The sequence below is a fragment of the Falco punctatus genome (assembly GCF_963210335.1).
Source record: "Falco punctatus genome assembly, chromosome: 1".
In the NCBI taxonomy this organism is placed as follows: domain Eukaryota; kingdom Metazoa; phylum Chordata; class Aves; order Falconiformes; family Falconidae; genus Falco; species Falco punctatus.
This window is the reverse complement of record NC_137580.1, coordinates 31,966,065-31,987,399: the sequence shown is the minus strand read 5'-3', so window position 1 is coordinate 31,987,399 and position 21,335 is coordinate 31,966,065. Positions and strand designations below refer to the sequence as shown.

Below are 21,335 nucleotides of genomic sequence, written 5' to 3'. Positions count from 1 at the left end.
CAGGGACATCTTCAACTAGATCTGGTTGCTCAGAGCCCCGTCCAGCCTGGCCTTGAACGTTCCCAGGGATGGGGCATCTACCACCTCTCTGAGCAACCTGTTCCAGTGTTTCATCACCCTTGTTGTAAAAACTTTCTTCCTTGCATCTAGTCTGTATCTTCCCTCTTTTAGCTTAAAACCATTACCCCTTGTCCTATCACAACCGGCGCTACTATGTCCCCATCTTTCTTACAAGCCTTCTTTGAGTATTTAAATGCTGCAATAAGGTCTCCCTGGACCCTTCTCTTCTCCAGGCTGAACAGCCCTAAGTCTCTCAGCTTTTCCTCACAGGAGAGGTGCTCCAACCCTCTGATCGTTTCTGTGGCCCTCTGGGGACCCACCCCAACAAGTCCATGTCTTTCCTGTGCTGAGGGCTCAAGCTGAATGCAGCCACGATACCACGCCACAAGGGCTGCCAACTCATAAAAAGGTGGAATACCCAAAAGGAAAGCAATGATCCCAGACCAACTGCACCCCGTTATGGTACAGCAGACATCTCTTTGATTGCACGAGCCTGTAATTAGTTACAGAGAGTCGCACTGTTTCTGAAGAAAGAAAACAAGAGGAATTATCCCCAGCATTAGTGACCGGCAGGATCAGTGGATAATGCTCAAGGATTTCTTTAAGTAAAATGTATTCACTGTTGATAGATTTATATTTATTTTTGCAATCTCAGAGTAAATGCCAATGATTCAGTAAAATTTAACAAATCTTAAGAGACCTCACAGCAAAGATCTGAAAGTCTAGGGATTCATTTTTGGGCTTGATTCTTATCCACTCTGCATGTAATAAAACCACTTAAGTATCTTTTGAAAATTATTTATGAAGACCTCTTGGTTTTGTGGTAAGAAAGAAAGGAAGGAAACAACCGAGTTCCCCATTAACCGGGAATCGTAGTAACAGCTGCATTACATCCTTGTAACACTAGATGGGGTGTAAGGAAAGAGTGAAGGGGAAAGCCAGGGAAGAGCAAAACCTTGGAGGTCCGCGCTACCTCAGGCACAGAAACTGAATTTAATCAAGCCGAGCACAGCTTCCTCCACGTTTTCAAAAGCCAAAACCGATCATGAACGGACGAGGACCCGTTTGCCCACCTTGTACATCCCTCTGGCAGTGTGGATCTTCACAGCATGGATAATTTAACATGCACAACGCACCACTATTAATCTCATTAACTACCTTTTATTCATACATTGAAAGAGTACACACGTGTCAGTAGCATAGACTGCATCAGCTCCTCTTTACTAAAAAAGCTCAATGTATATACAGCCTTAAAATGCTCCCACTGTAGCTATCACATTGTATTAAATCTATGCTTATATAAACTACTGTTCTTTACATAGTTGTATATATTTTAGAATACATTAAAAATTACCAGGTGGCATGTTCTGTTATCCTTTCTCGCTGTCCTGATGGTCTTAACAATTGCAATAAATTATGGATATGCATGGTTTATTTAGTATTCAAAACAATTTCCATTACACAATATAGGCTACGGAGACAAAACCATTGTTGCATTTGGAAAGGCTTTTCCTTGGGAAAGAGCAGAACAAGGCTTTTTGAGACCCTGCCTTTGTTTAATCCTGTGAAATGTACGATAACCTTTTCTTCTTCAAGTGGTGCTCTTTGCCTGCCCTCTTAGCTGCTCTGACCTCCTGTGCACTAACTCAGCAGGACAGGCTGGCGTCCGACTCCAGGCGCCTCCTGAAGCCAGGAGGGATGCAAAGTTGGGCTTTCTGACCACCCAACACAGCTACTCGGCAAGAGCAGCAGCCTGCCTGCAGAATTCATTTCCCTCACTTTCTTCTTCTGGTCCTGTGTGAATGAGCTAGACTCCTGTGGATCACTTTATCCTCTTTATTAAGCCTGCCTCTGCAGAGACCATTTTAATTTAATTCAACTCGATAGCCAAGTCTCAAAATCCCCTTGGCTCTCGAAACGGTACAATCTCCTGGTATGCGATACGCAAGCTCTTTCCCACCATCCTCTTGCTTCCCTTCAAGAAAAAAATGCCAAGATCCAATTTCTCTAAACTAGCTTTTAGCTCTGAGTGGTGCCCCTTGCTGAGGGAACAGTACTCACAGCCCTGAAAGAAAGTCCTGGTGCACTGAGAAATGCCCCTCCTCATCAGAAAATCTGCCTCTAAACATGCACTCTTAGCAGAGAAATAATACAAAATGCCTTCCCACAACACAGGTTAAAGAAACATTGCTTGCCAGCCATACCTGCTTTAAAAAGTAAACTGGGAACGTGGTATGAAAGTGTGTTCACTGTCAGACACATGAGTAATCTCTTCATTTTGTCGGATTTGTTAGCTTAATCCTGGGAGAGGCAATGCTAAAACCTGCTGCAGAGGGTTGGTTTGCATCTACTGGTCTGATTGAAGCACCAGGACTGACACCACACTGGGATCTGGAGGGCAGCGCTCAATAGTTCAGGTAGCTGGATGGGCGAAGTTGCCAACGTGATTAAAAATAAAACCAGAATGAGCATCTCCATAGAAAAAAAAAACCCTAACTCATAATTTAAAAACTGAATAAAATTAGTTATGTCTCTTGACAGACCAGTAATTTTATTTCATAGCAGTGAGGCAGAAGTTAGGGAAGGCTGTGATGTGTCAGGTCACTGGTAGGTTAGGGCTCCTCACAGGAGTCCTCGTGCGTAATCCTCCTGCAGCTTGGATGTTGGAAAGCCTATGTGAACATCTCTGTTTGTGATAATAGGCCATGTTTCACACGTCCAGGGCAAAAATGTGAAGCTCGCTCAGCACACGGAAGGTGAGATAGCCCTGAGTATGAACGAATAAAGGACAATTTCCTTTGCTCTGCCCGCTTTACGCAAAGCCTCCCTATTATGCAATGCAGCAGTGCAGCAGCAAGACATAATAAAACAACCCTCATATGCTAAGTGGTATGAAAATGTAAAGAAACATATTGTGTAAGTGAACAGCTGGGGGCTCTGATACCCAATTTTGTTGAGTAAGGACGGTGGAGCGCCTTTACAGGAAAATGGCGCCTTGCTCTTATCCTGACAAGAGACTGTGTGCCAGGACTGCCCTGTTAAGGCTGACTGAATGCCTTAGCCTGTAGCCACCCAAAACACCAACACAGCACGGTCTGTTCACGTCATCCTGCTTACCCTTCAGTGGATTGGCAACCTGGCAAAAGCCCGGAGCCAGCAAGAGGAAATCCTTCCTGGAGGCAGGGTTAGCTCTAACCTGAAGCAGCTCCAGCTGCCTTCGTTTCAAAAGACTCAGCGATACCGGAGTCATATTTAGATCTCAGCCAGAAGCAGGATTTCCCAAAAACAGCTTGTGATGACCCAAACCTGAATTTATGGCTCGTGAGCTGTACTGAGAAAGGAACACTGGAGAATAGATCATCTCATTGCATACAGAGGAGCTACAGCATGGAGGACATGAATATAGTGCTTGTTTCAGGCTAAGCTTAAGCTGTGCCTTCTAGAGCGAGAAATCACAACAGATTTACTTGTTTGAAGCAAAGACCCCAGAATCTACTGGGATCATCAGGAAAACAACAAACTAGGGCAAAATGGAGGGGATTTCTGGGACACCTATTAAACCAGAAAGTGGATGGAATTTGTAGTTGATTCATTCACGGCACCATGCAGACCTCTGTTATTTGCTCCAGAAGTGACATACTCTTCTTTTCCTGCCTACCCAGTTACTGTGGGATGGGCTACTTGTTATGCACAGTTTGTTGCTGAAATAGTGAATAATGGAAGACAAATGGCAATAGGTTTTTACTTTCCCTTTAACCTACAATGAATTAAAATGATGCCCCAGACTTATTATAAACCACAAAGGCAGATTTTGAAGACAGACCTCAAGAAACAAAAATAAAGTGTATTCTGGAACATTACTGTTTACTTTCACAATTCATCAGCAACTGTGAAGAACTGGCTCTAGTCTTAAAATCATTACTAACACGTTAGTTTAAGAGTCAAGATCATTTCTATGCTTTGTATGGCTTACTCTTCGCTTTATGAGATATTCAATTCAGGGTAGTTTTCTGCATAAAATTTAGATTATTCTTTTAGATGTCAACATTTATCCTAATGCACTGCACTCTCCTCTGAATGACTGCAGATTGCAATGTGTCTTTGAAAAAGGATAGAACGGACATGTCATGCAGTAACCAAGTAAATGCAATCCCTGATTAATATGCAAGTTTTAAAAGTTCAGAAAATGTCATCATACTCCATAGGTGCACCCTGTTTTTAGAAAGGTCTCTGTTTTGTTTGTGTATAAATGTCATTCTACACAAATTTCACTCCAGCAGCTTTTCATAAACTCAAGTCAATGATGATATGTTCAAATATTTGAGTGTTTCCTTTAAAACTAGAGGCAAAAAAAAAATCTCTTCGATCCGTTGACACAGCTGTGAAAGACCGTGGTGCTTGCACATAGATTTCTTTAAATAATCTGAAGATCTTCTTTTCACCATCCCACTGGTAAATCTGGGAGAAGGTATAGTCACTTCCCAAGGCTAGGTAGTAATTGTTCTTGAAGGAGAAAGGCTGCAGCGTCATGGCTCCTCGGGATGGAAGAGCCTGTATCTCCACAAACTGTTTGCTATTCCATTTCATAACTCTGGAGTCACCGATGAATCTCGTGAGTGTGATGTATAGGCTATCTTGCATCCTGAAACTCTTCACAGCCAAGACATCTTCCATGTTGGGGATTTCACTGTGTGGGACAAACTTTTTGGAAACTTTGTTCCACTGGAGTATAATGGGAACCTGGGAACGGCTAGAGAGGATTAAATGTGACTTCCCATCTATATCAAGAAACTCGGCATCGGTGTCCCTGAACCACTCATGAAGGGACTGGTATGAGTAAAATCCTTTGTTATTCCACTTGTACACTGTTGACAAACCTGCTTTAGAGCTATCTGCTATGACAAAAAACATTTCACTGTCTATCTCAAAAAGTTCTATATCATTTGGCTTGGAAATGCGAGATACTTCGATATCCTGGAATTTGACAAACTTCGTCCAGCTTTCATCATACTTGTAAATGTGTGAGCCACCAAAGAGCTGTGCCACCACCACAAAGACTTGGTCACCAACAAGAATGGCTTTACATCCCACTATGGACTGACCTATAGCCCAAAGGACAAAAAAAAAAAAAAAAAGCATATATATATATATTAGCACAGTACAAAGCACCCTTAGAGCCACAGAAAGATTACCAAAATCACCCCTCCCCTTTTTTAAAGTCACACCATCTCCTAATTTTGCCTTCTGCTACATGCCATCAGAGCTTCTTTTCATGATTTTTTCTCCCCAGTAACTGGAAAGATGACTTCAAATGTTGGAAATGTCACAGCCCTCAGATTGTGCAAGTATGATGCACCCTAAAATGCTCATTCCTTTTCATCCACCCTAAAATGCTCATTCCTTTTTATCCAGAATAATTTTTCTTCCTTTCTTTGTTCAAACACATGCCCCCTAATATCCAAAACAATTATTTAAGCAAAATTTTATTATTGCAAAATATCAAGAGTTGTCATCTCATGACTCAGTAGGCAGCTGAAATTCTTATTCCTTGAATGTCCATCTTTCCAGCTTAACTAGAAGAATGAAATATAGTCTATTTTTCTTGGTGCAAGAGGGCCAGAGTCAGCTTTTTCTGCTGTAAATAGAAATATCGATGCATCTTGTGGATATATCACCTGACAGCAGGATGAAAAAGATAAATCTAATTATGTTGTTTCTGTTAAGTATTCCTGAGATTATGTTAAACTAGAAATATTTAGGAATATTGCAGTTGTCAGATTAGAACAGATCAGGTTACGGCCCATTCTGAGAATGTCAAGTCACTATACACTACACATCAGGAAAGTAACAATTAGACTGTTTGCAAAAGGTTTTGTTGGAAGAAGAGAAGAGAAGAATTCCTCTCTGAAGTGCACCCTTGAAGCAGAACCATAACTGCACAGATTCCCCTGTGCATGCTTGCTCACAGTCACTACAGGAGACTTGCTCCGGCACCTCTGCTCGTCCCCTACCCGTAGCTGTTTCACAGCCAGCCTGGGATGATCTACCACCCTCCCAGTGCAGGAGGTGGGGGATTCATCTCAAGTACCACAAGGTATCTATCTGCAGCGTAGACATGAACGCTCGAGTTGATCATCCAGGCTCTTTCTGGACTAACTTAGTCAAAAAGCACTCCAGAAAAGATTTCACCCAGCCTGGATGTCTCCTTTTGCAGAGGACAGCAATGCCTGTTCTCTGCGTGCTGACTGCAAAGGCAATCTTGACAACTAGCTCAGCTCTGTAAGCCCATGTTGTAAAGGGCTAAACTCAGATACCCGAATGCCAAGCACACAGTTAGCAATAAAACTCCCCACAGAGCACATAGCTAGCTCCTGAGCTCGACAAAACACTTTTTAGGCTCCACAAGAGGCTCTTTATGTGCCTGTGTCCCCTGGCAAAATCTCTCAGTTACATTCCAGAGTCCAGAGCTCAAGCTCAGGCCCACAGGAACATTGGGCAGTTGTTCGAGAAACGAGCCTGGGCACGTAGGCAGGGTGTGGAGCTAGGACACCAGTCCCCAGCAGAAGTGTCTCCTAATCACGTCATTCACAGGAAGGTGAAATACGTCCAGAAGACAGCTGCCTTTGGAAATGACCCAAACTCTACATTTAATTTCCAGAGCTTTTCTAGAGCTCTGTTAGCTCTCTTTGGGCCACTGACTTCTCAGTTTACATCCACTGGTACATATTCCCCCCTAATCAACCAAAATACAATGAAAGCTAAAAAAGCAAAACTTTTCATTTCCAGAATTTCCTGATGGAGGAGTAGCATCTTGTAAACTTCCATCAGTGACACACATAGCTGATCTGAGGAGGTAGGTGCCTGCTGCCTTTGTAGGCTTCAACACCAGATGACAACACAGCATATTCTTTGTTTCCCAAAATGCAAGGTGAAAAATAATCTTTATCACACGTAACAAGGAACAGGAGGGAAGGATGCTCTGTGGATAAATTTAGCTCCTGAGTCTTCAGAACCAGTAGCTTGAAGTATCTGGGAAATTGGGCAGTGTATAGCAGCAATAAAGACTCTGTCCCTGCTGTAGTGGTGTAACTGAGCACCACGAGTGTCAGTTTGGGACAGAACAGTCGTTAGCATTAGAAAAACACCTGGCATCCACATGGGCTTTTTGTTTGATGAGCAACCTGGCCAGGATGCTAATTCAGCATGTTTGCAAATGGAAAGCAAACATGAAAGCTTTACAGCACATGACTTTAGGTAACAACCACGGTTTAAGTATCCCTATGTCACCTTAAGCTGTGAAACACGCTTTCCTGGCCAGCCTACCCTAGAAGCATCCTCCAGACCTATTTCCTATTACATGCAGTAGAGTATTTTTGTATTCTATTTCGCAGGCACTTCGGCAAGAGTAAGGGCTCCTTCAACATATACTTCAACTCACAGTGTGATTCAGGCAGTGAGTGCTAAGCTGGGCCATGGCGTGACAATCACAGCAAGTGTTTGTGCCTTCAAAACAATTTTCAAGATCAGACAAAAAAAGCCTAGATTGTGTCCTACAGCCAGGTTAAATGTGTGTGCATTAACAAGATGCACCACTCCATGAAGTTACTCATGTCCAAACATTACACACTTCGATCTACCAAATTCAACACAGATTCAGGACAGAAACCATCAGCTGGTCCCATCTATGAATATCATCTTTGTGAAACGCCAACACTTCATCAATGCCTGGAATCCCAGTGTTCATATACCTGTGATATTGTCATAACTCCTGAAATTCATTTCAATGTGATCCCACTCCAGCACCATGCAGTTCTCCATGCTGGGCTGAGCTATGGCAACGAACACATCATTCTTGGAGTTGAACGTATCCACTGAAACTGACTGGTAGGGCAAAATCTGGTGAACAACAAAATCTAGAAACATACATTTACAACAGTTAGGATACATCCTGGCTGGAAATGCAGAGTAAGTGGTCTGCGGCTCATTACAATGATTTACACTAGAAAATGAGTGAAACATCCTGGATTTTGTATATAACACTACCATGGAAGTGTAGGCGCTCACACTAGGCATGCAGCAACAGGGGAAAGCGTCTCCTGCTTTAGGCGTCATAAACCGTCCTCTGGAAATAGAGTTGCCAAGGAGATCAAATAGGTTAACAGTGGCAGAAATCAGGTTTTCCAGCTAGGCTGGCTGGTATCAATGAAATCAGGCTATTGAGAGAGAAGTCTCTTTCCCCACAGCTGGAAGTTGCTTTCCCGTCAAGTGAAATGGCCTTGCTAGAATCACTTTCAAGCTGAGAGACAGCAACTTCCAGCTGAAGTCCAATAACTTCTTAAGTCATGCAAATTTAATCACTAGCAACTTGTGTTATGCTAAACCAGGCAGAAAGTGAAATGATATCTGAAGTTTGCCTGGGGATAACCCCATTTCAGCTAGACCATAGACAAAATGGTGTAATCAAAACCTCAGTTAACATAACGTTTTACGGGGCATTGTAAAGTAGTTTAGGCGTAAAATACAACCAACCTGCAAACTACTATCCAGTGGAAAACTTATCCTAGACACTAAGACTGAGGAGTTGAAGCAACCTGTAAAGACTAGGAGTGTAACTCCAAAATTCAAGATTTTGCCTTAAAATCTAAGTGGCTTTGTAGATTAAACTCTAAAATTCACCCTGGGTGAAGTCAGCAGTCAGCAAAGAGCCAATCTGGGGCAAAGCAAGGAGGCTTGGGTCTGAATTTGATCTGTGGCCTGGCAGCTGGGCAAGGTCATTATTATCAGGAAAAGAAACTGCTATAGCAGAGCTGACAAAGAAAAGCCAGTGCCTGGATCTAGAATGTGGCAGAAGGGCCTGTGCTGAAGTGATGTACGGATACAGACATATAGAAAATGAAATGCATCTTCTGCCGTGATGGTGTTTCTCTGCAGAACCACACACCGCTCTGTTTCAAGCTCCATTTGCTACATGCCTTCATCACGCACTCCTACGTTGGAAGGGCCTGGGCATCCAGGGATTTTGATGAAATGGTAATTAAGTCCTCACTCGAGTCCCTCATTTTGGTGCATTATGAAATAATTGTTTTTTGAATGAAGAACTCTCTGTCTCTGCATGCTTGAAAGCCTTGCCCTTGAGGAGTTACACTTCCGGAGAATAAAGATAGATGACTACCATTAAACAAACAGAGCAGATTCTACAGCTGCGAAAGAAATGACAGTCTCCATTCTTTGAAGGACTATTACAAATAGAGTTTGGGCTTGATTCATAAATGCTGGTAGGAGAACAAGAAAGTTATCTTTATTCTCACTGGGAAAATAAAAGGACTGGAGAAAACTGACACCAAAGTATGCAGAAAGTAATAGTCAAGTCATAAATCATCAAAGGTAGCTAAGAATGGGAGAATAGCAGATACAGTCATAGAAAATCAAAGTATTTTTTAAATCTTGAGAAGAAAACCCAAAAAAACTAATCCTGAAAAAGACGTATCCTGAAATCTGAACAGTTGTAAAACACTTTGAGGGAATCTGTGAATTAAAACAAACCAGTCTGTGTGTTAATACCCACTGCTCATTCAGAAATGATTCAGTGTTAACACAGCTATTTTTACTGGTACCTGTCACTGGGCTCTTTATGTCACTGCATGAGTGAAAATGGGTAACAAAAGCAGTCATAATCAGTAAAAAGCAATAAACACTGGTTTTAGCACCAGTCAGAAATACCAGACTAATGCAGAAGAGGGTTACAAAGTAAGGAGATGCTGCCACATCAGGCTTGCCAAAAATCTACATCTTAGGGACTCCATTTAGTTTTACAGGCAGGTCCACATGCCTTGCTTTAATGCTAGAAGGGCTTGTACAGTAAATACTGTGCTGGGGGGTGGGGGTTTCCCAACATCTTCCCAACAGGAGAAGGATGAGGATGTGGCCCTCGCTTTGCCCCTCAGCAGCACGGCTGTCCTGCTTTCCCTCTCGCCCTGATGCACAGCTTTGCTCTCCCAGCCCCAGGACACAGGGGTTTAACCTGCTTTCTGCCGGCCGAGGGCTGGGGTGGTCCTCCCAGCCTCCAGCCACCGCACCGCCTCCACTCCCTCTGCAGCTGGATTGGCATCAGCCATGATGGGTGAGGGACCCAGCACCTTGGTGGTTGGGCTGATTTCCCTTTCAGCAGCCCCTGCTCTGGCTGATCCCAGCACACAGGAGCACTGATGCTAGCACAGCAGAGGGGCATCACATGGGGAACACTGCAGGACACTAAAGGGAGCGATGATCTGCTTGGGCAGCAGCTCCTAAACTGCATCCTACGACTGGGTTCTCCTCTCCTCACATCCCGTCTTCCCTGCAGTGGAGATTTCTGCTCCAGGTGAGGCTACCCGGGAGCTGGAAGCGCTATGAGGGAGTGTTACCCATCCCTTCCCGTCTCCCACCACAGCAGCACAGGTAATCTCCTGCACAGGAGCACCTTCCTTCCAGGCAGCAGGGAAAGAGGAGACCACCTCTTCAAGGCAGCCCCAGCTGGGTAAAGAAAGGGGAAACCAAGATTCCAGAGCTCGGTAGGATGATCCCTGCCAGCACGCCTGGGCAAAGCAAGGTCTAGGCATGCACACAGCCTGTTTCCAGCAACTGTGGGAGCACGATGCCCGTTTTCCAGTCTCCTGAAAGTAATGACAGGTTCCCCTGACGTGCTTACAGCCACAGCACAGCCCCCTCGCACACTGTTGCGGGAGAAAGACAAGAAACGAAGTGAAACAGCTTAACGTGCTTCCATGATGCAAGCTGTGAGGAAATGGAAAAGAGAGAAGCTATCACAAAGAGTTAAAAGTGCAGATCACCAGCACTATGAATTGCTTTCTCTGTGAAGAAGCAATAGGACTACTTTGTTCTTTGGCTCTTTTTTTTTTTTTAATTTGGCAGCACCCTCTTTCCATCTCTCCTCCTGTTACCATAGTAGCAGTTCGCTGGAGCCACTGAGATGCACATTTTACCCAACAAACTGCTTTGTTGCCACATTCTACATCCAAGTTATGCTCAACACAGAGTACCAGAGACCAGAAGTGACGGAAAGCTTGATCCTGCCTGGCAAAGGAGGGAAATATGATACTAAAGACTGACATGAATGAAAGAGGCTTGAGAGCTCTGCCTGTCGCCGAGCAGGAAAGGGGAATACACCTACAGGGGATGTTGCTGTACTGCAGAGTATGGTACAAGCCCGAGTCTGTGACTAATCAGTCCTCAAGGAATGCATGTGGGCATATTTACACTCCCTTTGGATCTGGGGAGGTAATGGCAGAGAAGAAAAAATCAGCTGTGGCCTGACACCACAGACCACCAAGGCCACCAGCAGGCTACAGCTTCAGCAAGGTAGCTTCCAGTTCAGTGCAGGGGACGTGAAGCTGTCTCAGAGGTGACACACTCCTGAAGATTTGCATTTCTGCTCTACTTATCCCTGTTTTTTCTTATGGCTCGTTTCTGCATGCAGTCTGTCCCTCTCGGACACTTTGTAAGGACGCCAGAGCTCCACGTATTCTGCATCCTCCACTTCCACCAAGCACTGGAGCTCTGAGAAGCCTGCTGCTCCTACCCCCAGGCCAGAGGGGTTAGGCACACAGCCCTCCCTCACAGCAGCCAGAGAATAACTGCTTTGAAAACACCCTTTACAGTCTGAAGAATGTATTACAGCTATGTGCTGTGCTGGGAGAGCACTTCTCTGATGGCATTTGAGCAAATATTTAGCTGGGCAATCCTTGCACCACATAACACCTTAGCATGTGGAATTAGATTTATGCTTGATGCAATTTTGCTTACAGCAGACAAAGGGACTAACATTACAGGTGAATTTTGCTTGTTGCAAATGTACAGATAGGTTTCTATTGAGATGTCATCTAAGAGATGACAGAGGGCAGGTAGGTCAGTATAGGTCTGAGGACCAGGTAAATAAGGCTTGGTCTTGCACAGTTAGTGCTATGCAATTTCTTAAACCAGACTGAAATAAAAAAATGTCTGCTTTTACTTTGTATTTTTGCATCTGGGTGATTTGGCAGACACAGGAACATAACTTTGGTACTGTTCTAAGCTACATCGCTCTCCTGCTTTGACATCCTTTTATGTAGCAGATTATCGCACTTTACCTCTGCTGCTCTTCTGACATATTTTTAAATTCTGAGTTCATTCTTTTTCCCTTTACATATTGCCCTTCAATTACCTTTCATACCTTGTCCTGAAACTTCATTTCACATTAGTAGTAATCAACTTTTCTATTGTCTTTTAATAATGATGACTGACTTAACGACAGATGAGAACCCGAATGCCTCTGATATTACTGTATAGAAAAAAGGCAGAGTGCTGATATCACATACACGAAAGATGAAAAAGAATACTCGTAGCTGATATTCTCAGTTATATGATGTGACTACATTCAAAGATAGGTAACTACGGCTGTTCAGTCACAAAGTATAAGCATAACCACAACCACATGCAAGTTTCTCTTCAATTCCTTCAGCATGCTTTACATTACCTAAAATAAAAATCAAGATCCTAAACAAGACAGTAGTCAGAACATTATTGGACATTTCTAATTTAATGGAGTTCCATGAAGAACTGCTGGCAGTATTGCTGCCACATTTGATGCTATTAAATCGTGGCCTATTGAATAAAAATAACAGATATAGCCACATCATTTGAACTTCTTTTCATTGCTTTCTGTGAAATGCAGAGATTTTTGGAAGCTCATCTGCCATAACTATATGGCCTTATTCCAGATAATAGAAAGCATTCTGTGATGAAAATTAAGTCACAAAGTGAGTCATAATCAAGTCTTTTGGAATATGAATACTCAGAGCTCTTCTCCCATTATCACTTAATCCAAATAAAAACTCGGTACTTACTTCGGCTTCCAAATGTAATTTTCCCATTTTATGCTTGTTCTAGTACTCAGAAGTGCTTTGTATGTAACCCTTTCCTCCCCCCAGGTCATGCTTATAGAAGCGAAAGGGTATATTCTAAACTTCTGATATTTAACCATTTTAGTGTGCTTAGAAATATACATTCTGAATACCTGTAGTGGTGCATTCATAATCAAAACTTGTCACATCATTTAACTTCTTATCCTGATATTCTGCTGGACCAATACACAGGACATCAGAAACAGTGGAATTTGTCATCTTTAACCACAAAAACAACCACTTGGCTTTGCAGTCACACTCAAATTTATTTCCCCTTAAATCTCTAAAAAAACACACAGAAATAAACATATTTGAAAAGGTTGATAGCAATATGAATACTACAGAACTGTTATCACCCTGACATGCTGAATTTAAAAATATCTCAGTAGCCTATAATCGTTTTTGAACTGAGAACAAGGAAGTTTCTTAAGTTTTATTGGGACTCTCTTACTAGGGACTCTCCTTCACCGAGTGCTGTCCTTGGAAAAACTGTTTCAATCTAGGAAATACGCTCACACGTAGTCGTAGTAATAGAGCACTGTGATTCACGTCTGAAGTCACTCACGCTTATAAGTTTTCATAGGATTAGGACTGTAACATAATAAATTCTGACAGTCTGGTTGTCTGCTGCAACCCCCATTCCCACCATTTACCGCTGACACAGATAAATCCCATTCCTTCCCTGAACTACTCCAGTACCGCTGGTTGACAGAGTGGCCTTGCTGGTACTGTTTCTGCATTACATTAAAATACAGATGTAAGGCTTCTATTTTTCAAGTCATTGCTGATGTGGAGTCAATTTGACCTCCCCCTACTAATGTATGTGTGATTTCAACACTGTACCTGTTCTTCGATCCCTTGGCAATCTTTGTGGCTTACAATTACACTTTGCTGTTTGGAAGAGCCAGGCCAAAAATAGGGGAAGCTGACTAGCAGCTCAGTTACATCAAGAAAACACTGACAGTATGTCAGCAATGTGCTACAACTGCACAAAACCAAGAAAAAAGCATTTTGGGTTTTTTTAATGAATGCCTTTTACTAAGATAATCTCAGGGAATACATGCAACAACAACAGGAAAAAATGTTCAGAGAAACTGTAGTTCTAAAACTCATTGTCTCCCTTTCCCTAAAAAACAATTCATAGGAAACATCAGAAAGAAGTACAATAATGCAAGCTATGTACAGCATCACAAGAAGCAACAGGGATTTGAGAAACAGTTCTTTTAGAGGAGGCTGCCAAATAAACAATTTTAAAATGAGAAAAGCTAGAACAACAAAACACACACTTCTTTTCTGTGCAGATACCAGATACAGCACCTCACAAACCCAGAACGTAAAACTCAGAGTAACAGAGTGACAGAAGCAGGCAGTCAATAGAAAGATTCTCATTACTTACAGCTCAATTAAAGAATCTAAATCACTGAAGACATCCCTTGGCAGAGCTTTGAGATGGTTATTGGCCAAAGAACTAGAAAAGAAAATCAGAGCTTAGTATCAATGCTTCTCTCTTGTCTGGCTGATTCTTACTAAGTCTGAGCTCACCTACAGGTTAGTAATTATCTAGTACTGTCCAGCCACTGGCATTGGTAATAGTTACAGGCACATACAAATTATTCTCATTCAGGAATGGAGATTGCCTGAAGCTCACATAAAGGTAAAAGATACGAAGTTTTTTACTGCCCAGGTGCAAATGTAGCACACAGTGCAATCGCTGAGCATGCCGAAAAGAAACAGGAATGTTAATCACGAGTATGCAGTGTGGTGGTGCTACCAGTGCAGCACCTGTGGGTGACAGCCGCACCCCGACACCAGCCACGAGCGTGCCCAGGCAGCCGAACACAGTGCTGCCCAAGCAGGAATTTTTTTAAGGCCAGTTTTTAATTTGTGGAGGGCACATTGCTGACAGCAGGGGGAAGCTGATGCACAGAGGGAAAGGGAGGTTTTGTGCGTAGCAGAAAAACCAGCAGTCCCCCAGAAGTGTTTTGTTCAAGTACAAATTACTCTGCTAAGTGTTAAATAACTTACAGGTGAGTCAGGTCTCGAAGGCCACGAAATGCATTTCTTGAAATTGTTTCCATTTTGTTTCCTTCAATGAATCTAGGGGGGGAAAAAAGTATAAAATACTTTAATTAACATTCTTATTAGCATCACCAGTGCTTTAACTTATGGTCCCCAAATTCAGCAGGTTTCTGGGCAGCCCCTTTAGACTTAAAGGTGGGGAAATCTCGGTGGAGCTGCTCACGTTCCCTTTTCCCCTCTCCTCGGGTGGACTGCACAGAACAAGGCGAGTACCAGGCAGCGCAAGCGAAAGCATATGACACAAACATCCAGCAGAAGAGGAATAAAATGAACAAAGCAAAAACATCGTTCCTCTGTCAGTTAAGTCTGCTCAGCGTGTTTTGCATGAGGCAAGAGACCTGCGTAGGAGAGGATTCTGAGATGGACTTGCAAAGCTGAAGTCCTCCTTTCCTCTCACAAACCGCCTGTGTTTTAAAACTATGGGGCAGCACAGCGATGCCAGGGATGCCCAGGCTGCAGGCGGGCTCTCTGAGGGGCAGCTGCCGTGGCTGCACATGCAGTGCCGCTTCCACACCCCAGAGCCATGACTCGAACCGCAGACATCCCAAGTCTGCATCAATGGCAAGGCCACTGCCTTCTTCTCGGTGCCACAGTTAGATCTCTCCAGCTGGGATGCCACCTCTGCAGGGTGATGGCTGCACACAGGTCATGGCCTTGTGCGCTGGGGGAATGACGACAGGCACATATCAATTCCAAGAGCATGCTGCTCTTCCTGACTCCATGTCTGCATTTAAAGAAAGAGCTGATATTTGAGCATCTTGACCCCTGAGCACTTGAGGATGCATCCGTAAACACACCATCAGCCCTGTAAAGTGATTGCAGCCAGGTGGCCATCAAGATATTGCATGGTACAGCTGTACTTGGATGATGACAACTGCATACTGACTTTATAAAAGGTTTTATGAGATAAAAGTGTCTCCTTTCCTCCTACGCATCCTTGTTTGCCTTCCAGGGAAAGAGAGGAAAAATGCTATGAGCCACAGTCTCCTCCCGAGAGCCAAGATGGGGATGCAGGAGACAAGTGCTCTTGGTTCTGCAGTTTAGACACAGCCAAAATCCTTCAGGAAGTGGCTGGGACCCTGGATACATGCAAAGGGTGCGGATGAGAAAGTGCTGTGCCTACATGGAAGACGTTAGAAGAGCGTTAGCTGTTACAAGGCTGTGTGAGGACACAAATTCAATCCACAGAGCAGAGAGCTAAACTGCCTCTTGAGACCCTCACCAGCACCTGGCATCCCTGCACAGCACCAGCTCACCGGTCCATGCAAATAAACACGGCTTCACTGCACACGCTGCAGGAAGGCAATGCAAATTTGGGCTGGGACTCGTAATTTGCTGGATTCCTGAGTCACCAAACCTGGCCTCAAAGGGATGCTACCCTGGGAACACCACTCTGTTCACCAGCAAAGCTCCCATCTTCATCAGACCTGTCTTACCTAACCTCTGCACACAGGGCCAGCTAGTTTAAGGGTGCATCGAATGCTATTATCAGTGCTGCAAGCGCAGCGGGACACAGCTGGAGATGTAGATATGTATGTATCTGCTGTGGGTGCTTCCCAGCTGCTTTTCATCCAGAGACTTTGCTTTGTACACAAAGGAACTTGTCATTCTTGTTTGTCAGTGAGGTTCTCATATTCTCCGTCAGGTCTGATCACTGGTAGCTGAGACACGAGTTATTGAAGCTTTAAGAGTGTTACTAGGTACATGGCCAAAAAAACACGCCAGAGAAAGGCCACTCACACCCGGTTCCCAAAAGCGGGAGGTGCGATTTGCTGGGAAGAGGACGAACTCTGTGGACTTGGCAGGGAGGGTGACCACAACCATTAACCGAGACTACTTGTCCAGCTGCAGCTAAAGGAAATTGAAACTGTAAGGCTTTACTGGTCCACATCCTGTTCCCTGGCTTGCAGCTGGCAGCCAGGGATTTCCCCTTTGACCAGCTGAGGAGGGGCAGGACTTTTTCCTTTCGGACAGGGATCTGGCTGCAGTCATTAATGCAACCATTACAACTGCATGTACTGCTGGGATGAGCTCATCAGCATTTGAAAGCAAGTCATTAATGAAAAAACATTAACATGGTTTTCTTTCTTTTCATAAATGTATTGCAAATTAATTTTTTTCTTCTAGACACACAGAAAACAGAATTATTATATATCTTGCTATCTCCGAAAAATCCGTATGTAGCTGAATCACGGATTTTAGCATATCCATTTACCATTATCCTCTGTTTTTTTGTCTGCAAATTCCATTGTTGGCTGCTCCACACATATCAGACTATTAATCCTGAATATATCCCACCTTAATACCTGTTTGCCTGCAAGACTTTAGCGAGAGTCAGTTCCATAAGCATTGTTCTTCCTTTAGAAAAAGACAGAAATGTTTTCCACAGCTGCCTTTCAGCACAGGAAAGTGGGTGGAAAGAAGAAATTTTTTTCAGATCGTATTCAGAGTTTCAAACATACCAGCTCACGTCCAGTAACAGAGAAATGGCAGTTCTTCAGAGTATGAAGTGAGGACAACCTGGTACCAGGGCTAGTAATTTTTTTAAAGAAAAAAAGTAAACTAAAAAAAAAATAATCAAAAAAGATAGATTTGGAAATGAAGGTAATGTAAAAATCAACCGCGTAAAGGAGAGTTAAATAAATTTAAATTATACTATAAATAACTGTAATAATATATATGGTGTATTAATATATTTTCATATATTTATTATTATTTGTAATATAATAATAAATGCCATGGGCATTAAAGGGATATCAGAAAAAAGGTTAAGTTGGAGAAGAAAGTTGGGGGAAGAGAGCTGGTCTGGTAATCAGGGTTGTTCTGGACAGCACACGGACACTCTGCAACTCCTCTTCAGGCCGCCAGCAATCCGGGAGCGGCTCCCCCACCTCTTCCTGAGGTTCAAAGCCCATCGACAGCAATGGCACTGTGCTGGAAAGCCAAGACACGCTCTTGCTAAGCGATGCCTTTTCGGTGTACTGTAACTGCACAGAGCCACCTTGCATTCATGGCGTATTTCAAAAATCCACTGCAACCTCTGAAAAATGGTGAGCCACCGTAAAGAACATTTGCACAACAGTGGAACATAAATCCTTCATCTCCCCTGCTCCTGGTAACCACAGTGAAGACTAAGACTTCACAGCAGGAATCTTGGCAACTTATCAAAACATCTTGATTTATGAAGGACAGGGAAAGACATAAAACACCAAACTTACAGGTATTCTAGATGGAAGAGACCAGCAAAGGCATCATCTCGTATAACAGTGAAGGAGTTGGAGTTCAGCAAGCTGAAAATGGAGAGCAGGCATTAGGAAAGCACATTAAAACCTGACAAGCTGGATTATGCTTGTTGTGTTTATTGCCCATGACCAAACTAATCTTACTGACTTAAGCCCATATTGCCCCACCAATGCAGCACACATAAAAGACCGTGGCATGGTCTATAAAAAAAAATATATCAAAGACATAATGTGATGCTAATTAATGTCCACTACTCCCCAGGAAAAATGCTCGCCATGCCATTCACTTTGGTTAAATGCAAGCTGGTCCTTGACTCTCTGGTCCCCTGAGCAGGACAAGCCACCTTTAGAGGGTGAGTGTAGACCTCAGTTGCCCACCAACCCTCCAGCCACACCGACAATTTTCAAGAAATCATCGCAGCACCACTCCTGAGCTCCCAAGCGCCAGCTCCCATTTTATGCAGTCGCAGCACTGCCTCAGCACTCACTCATTCTGCGCTCCCAGGGGGATGCTTCGAGACTGACCCACAGACAGGCTACAGCCCCCAGCGTGGGGAGGACAAAACACAGGTCACACAGCCAGTTTGTCAGCTGGAAACACAGACCTGCCCAAAGTGCTAGAGACAGAAAGTCCTGCTGTCCTTGCAAAGCAAAGTCCCGTGTCTGCAGGCAGCAAGGAAGAGCAGTGGTGCCGACTGCTCCAGGCACCACTGCCTTGGCCTCCCATGTGAACTTCAGGGACAAAACACTTTAGAGCTGCACTGGAGCAGCTGTCACCTGAGCCAGGACAAGGCAGTCAGGGTCAGAAGGATGCCACAGAGGCTTTGCCAGCAAAGTTCCTTCATTGCTGTATCAAAGCACAACCGTGGATGATCTCCAATGATGATGTTCAAAGGGACAGAGAGTGATCTCCTTTTAAGAAAACAGCAACACTTTTTATTTGGTCTAAAAATCAAACACTACTCAAATCATTTTTGGAAAATCTCAGAATTTTCTGCTATGACTGAATATGCCTCTACTAATCGCTTTATTACAGTAACTTATTAATCCTCTTTCTATATGGTTTTAGGCATTTTACTAAAATTAATTTAGAAGACTAATGAACATGAAATGCAAACCTTCCCTGTGATCCTCGGTTATTATGCTAATACTAGACAAATGCTCCTTAAATTATCCCAAAGAAATCTGACAAAGATGCAGACTGCCATCAAAAATAAATCCTTGCGTTACTATTTTACCATGGCTACTGCCACAGAACACATAGTCCTGAGGTACCCAAGTGCTCAATTATGCACGTATCTCTTTTGTCATTTAATTATTCTTTTTTCTCATGTTTGATGGGAAATATCGCAAATTACACTAAGCAACAAAACCCGTCAGGGCCCAAGGTAGTGGCGGTGGTGGTGACACTGCCCTCTGGCTCCCACAGCTGATTTACTGCATAAAGAGATGGGCAACTTGTGACTTTCTCAACACCTGATCTCTACCCCACCACCCCACACCCCCCAACTTCTCCTTCTGGAAATCTACTACTACAGCTAAGGAAAAGGGATAACCTTCAGCTACCCTTCCTCCCCCTTCCCAGTAGCGCTATCCAAAACAAGCCAGATTCCCCCCCCGTCTCTAATTCCCCACCGACATTTTCTCTCAACCCACCCTTGGACTCACCCCCTCCTTTCCCCGCTGGCACAGGTCTGCTGTTTGACCCCATTCACTGGTGGTCAAAGACCCCCTGCCCAGGGCTCTGTGCTGGCCCCCAAGTCCCACAAAAACCTGGGTTTGGGACCAGTGCCATGCAAAAGAAGGTGAAAGCCTCCAGCCCTTGCTTTGCCCACTTCTCCCCAGCATTTTCCATGGGGTGCTGCTCCTCCCAAGCGAGACAGGCCTTGGAGTCAGAAGGGGTGGCGATGCCTGAGGAGAAGAGGCTGGCCATCCGGCTACTAGATGCTTTCAGGGACTACCTCTCGCTAAGACCAATTTTAACACCTAGCTCTCTGGCAAGTGCTTACCCTGGGTTTCTGGCATGCCTCACATCTTTTTGCTGATTTTTTCTTTGCAGTGTGTCTTTGCCTGGGAGTAAGCGGGTCCTTACAGGGGGAGGTGGGAGTTGCCCGCTTGGCACGGGGCGTCACCGGCAGGCCGTGCTGGGCTAGGCAGGGCACAGCAGCGCCTTGGCTTCGCTGTAGGCTACTGGAGAAGCCAGCATCCAGGCTCCCCTGGGGGGTCACGGCGCACTCTGTGCCTTCCCAGCTGCTGCCCCCCCGGACAGCTAAATCAAAGCAAGTTTGGGTAAGCTGCGCAAGCTGCCGGCACATGCCTCACCGCGCCACGGGCACGACCCCACGGCCTGCCCCAGGTGGGAGCGCCCAGAGCCCATGCTCTCTCCTGGGAGGCCCACCATGTCGGCAGCCATCTGCGGGGCTGCCCTCCGGGCTGGATGCTGAAGCACGGAGGGTCGCTGCGGACACCACCAGCACTTCAGGCACGGGGGCTTTCTCCCAGGTGTGTCCCGCAGCCTCCGCGATGTCCCAGAGCCCACACGAGCCTCCCGGGCACGCAGCGAGCAGGAGTGGGAGCCACCACAGGACTCCGGGGATGGCTGGCTGGGTGGGTGTGAGCAACCCGGCCCTAAACTTATTAAAGCTGAAATTAAAAAAAGAAACCCACGACAGGGGCTTAGGGCACCGGAAAACATTTTGTCCTCCTTCAGTAACTAAATACGTGCTTATGAAGTGGTTTGCCAGCGGGAAACGCATCCCTCGGGCGGCAAGCGGCGGCCACCTCGGGCGGCTGCGCAAGCCGGGGGTTCACCCGCTCCCTGCCTGGCTGCCAGGCGCCCGGGACCCCTGCGGAGGAAGGGGCGAGCGCTACCTGGGCGCCGCCTTCCCCGGTGCCATACTTACAGCAGCTGCAGGGAGGGCAGGTGGGAAAACATCCTGTCCTTGACTTCGGAGAAGGTCCCGTTTACCAGGCTCCTGGAAAAAGAGCAGCCACCCGTCAGGCGGGCCGGCGCCGC

The 21,335-nt window shown here is 44.8% G+C and overlaps 1 protein-coding gene across 2 annotated transcripts in view; it reads right to left on the bottom strand.

Annotated features, from left to right (window-relative positions):
• Positions 1-1,205: 1,205 nt before the first annotated feature.
• LGI2 (leucine rich repeat LGI family member 2) overlaps positions 1,206-21,335 on the bottom strand; it is a 44,978-nt gene continuing 24,848 nt past the window's right edge. For both annotated transcript variants that reach the window (XM_080386371.1, XM_080386372.1), the window contains 7 exons: positions 21,223-21,294; positions 18,296-18,367; positions 15,024-15,095; positions 14,395-14,466; positions 13,112-13,281; positions 7,809-7,973; positions 1,206-5,162 (listed from right to left, as the gene is read on the bottom strand). In XM_080386371.1, the coding sequence (XP_080242497.1) occupies positions 4,345-5,162; positions 7,809-7,973; positions 13,112-13,281; positions 14,395-14,466; positions 15,024-15,095; positions 18,296-18,367; positions 21,223-21,294 (1,441 nt within the window). In that variant the 3' untranslated portion in view covers positions 1,206-4,344. The remainder of the gene's footprint in view (positions 5,163-7,808; positions 7,974-13,111; positions 13,282-14,394; positions 14,467-15,023; positions 15,096-18,295; positions 18,368-21,222; positions 21,295-21,335) is intronic.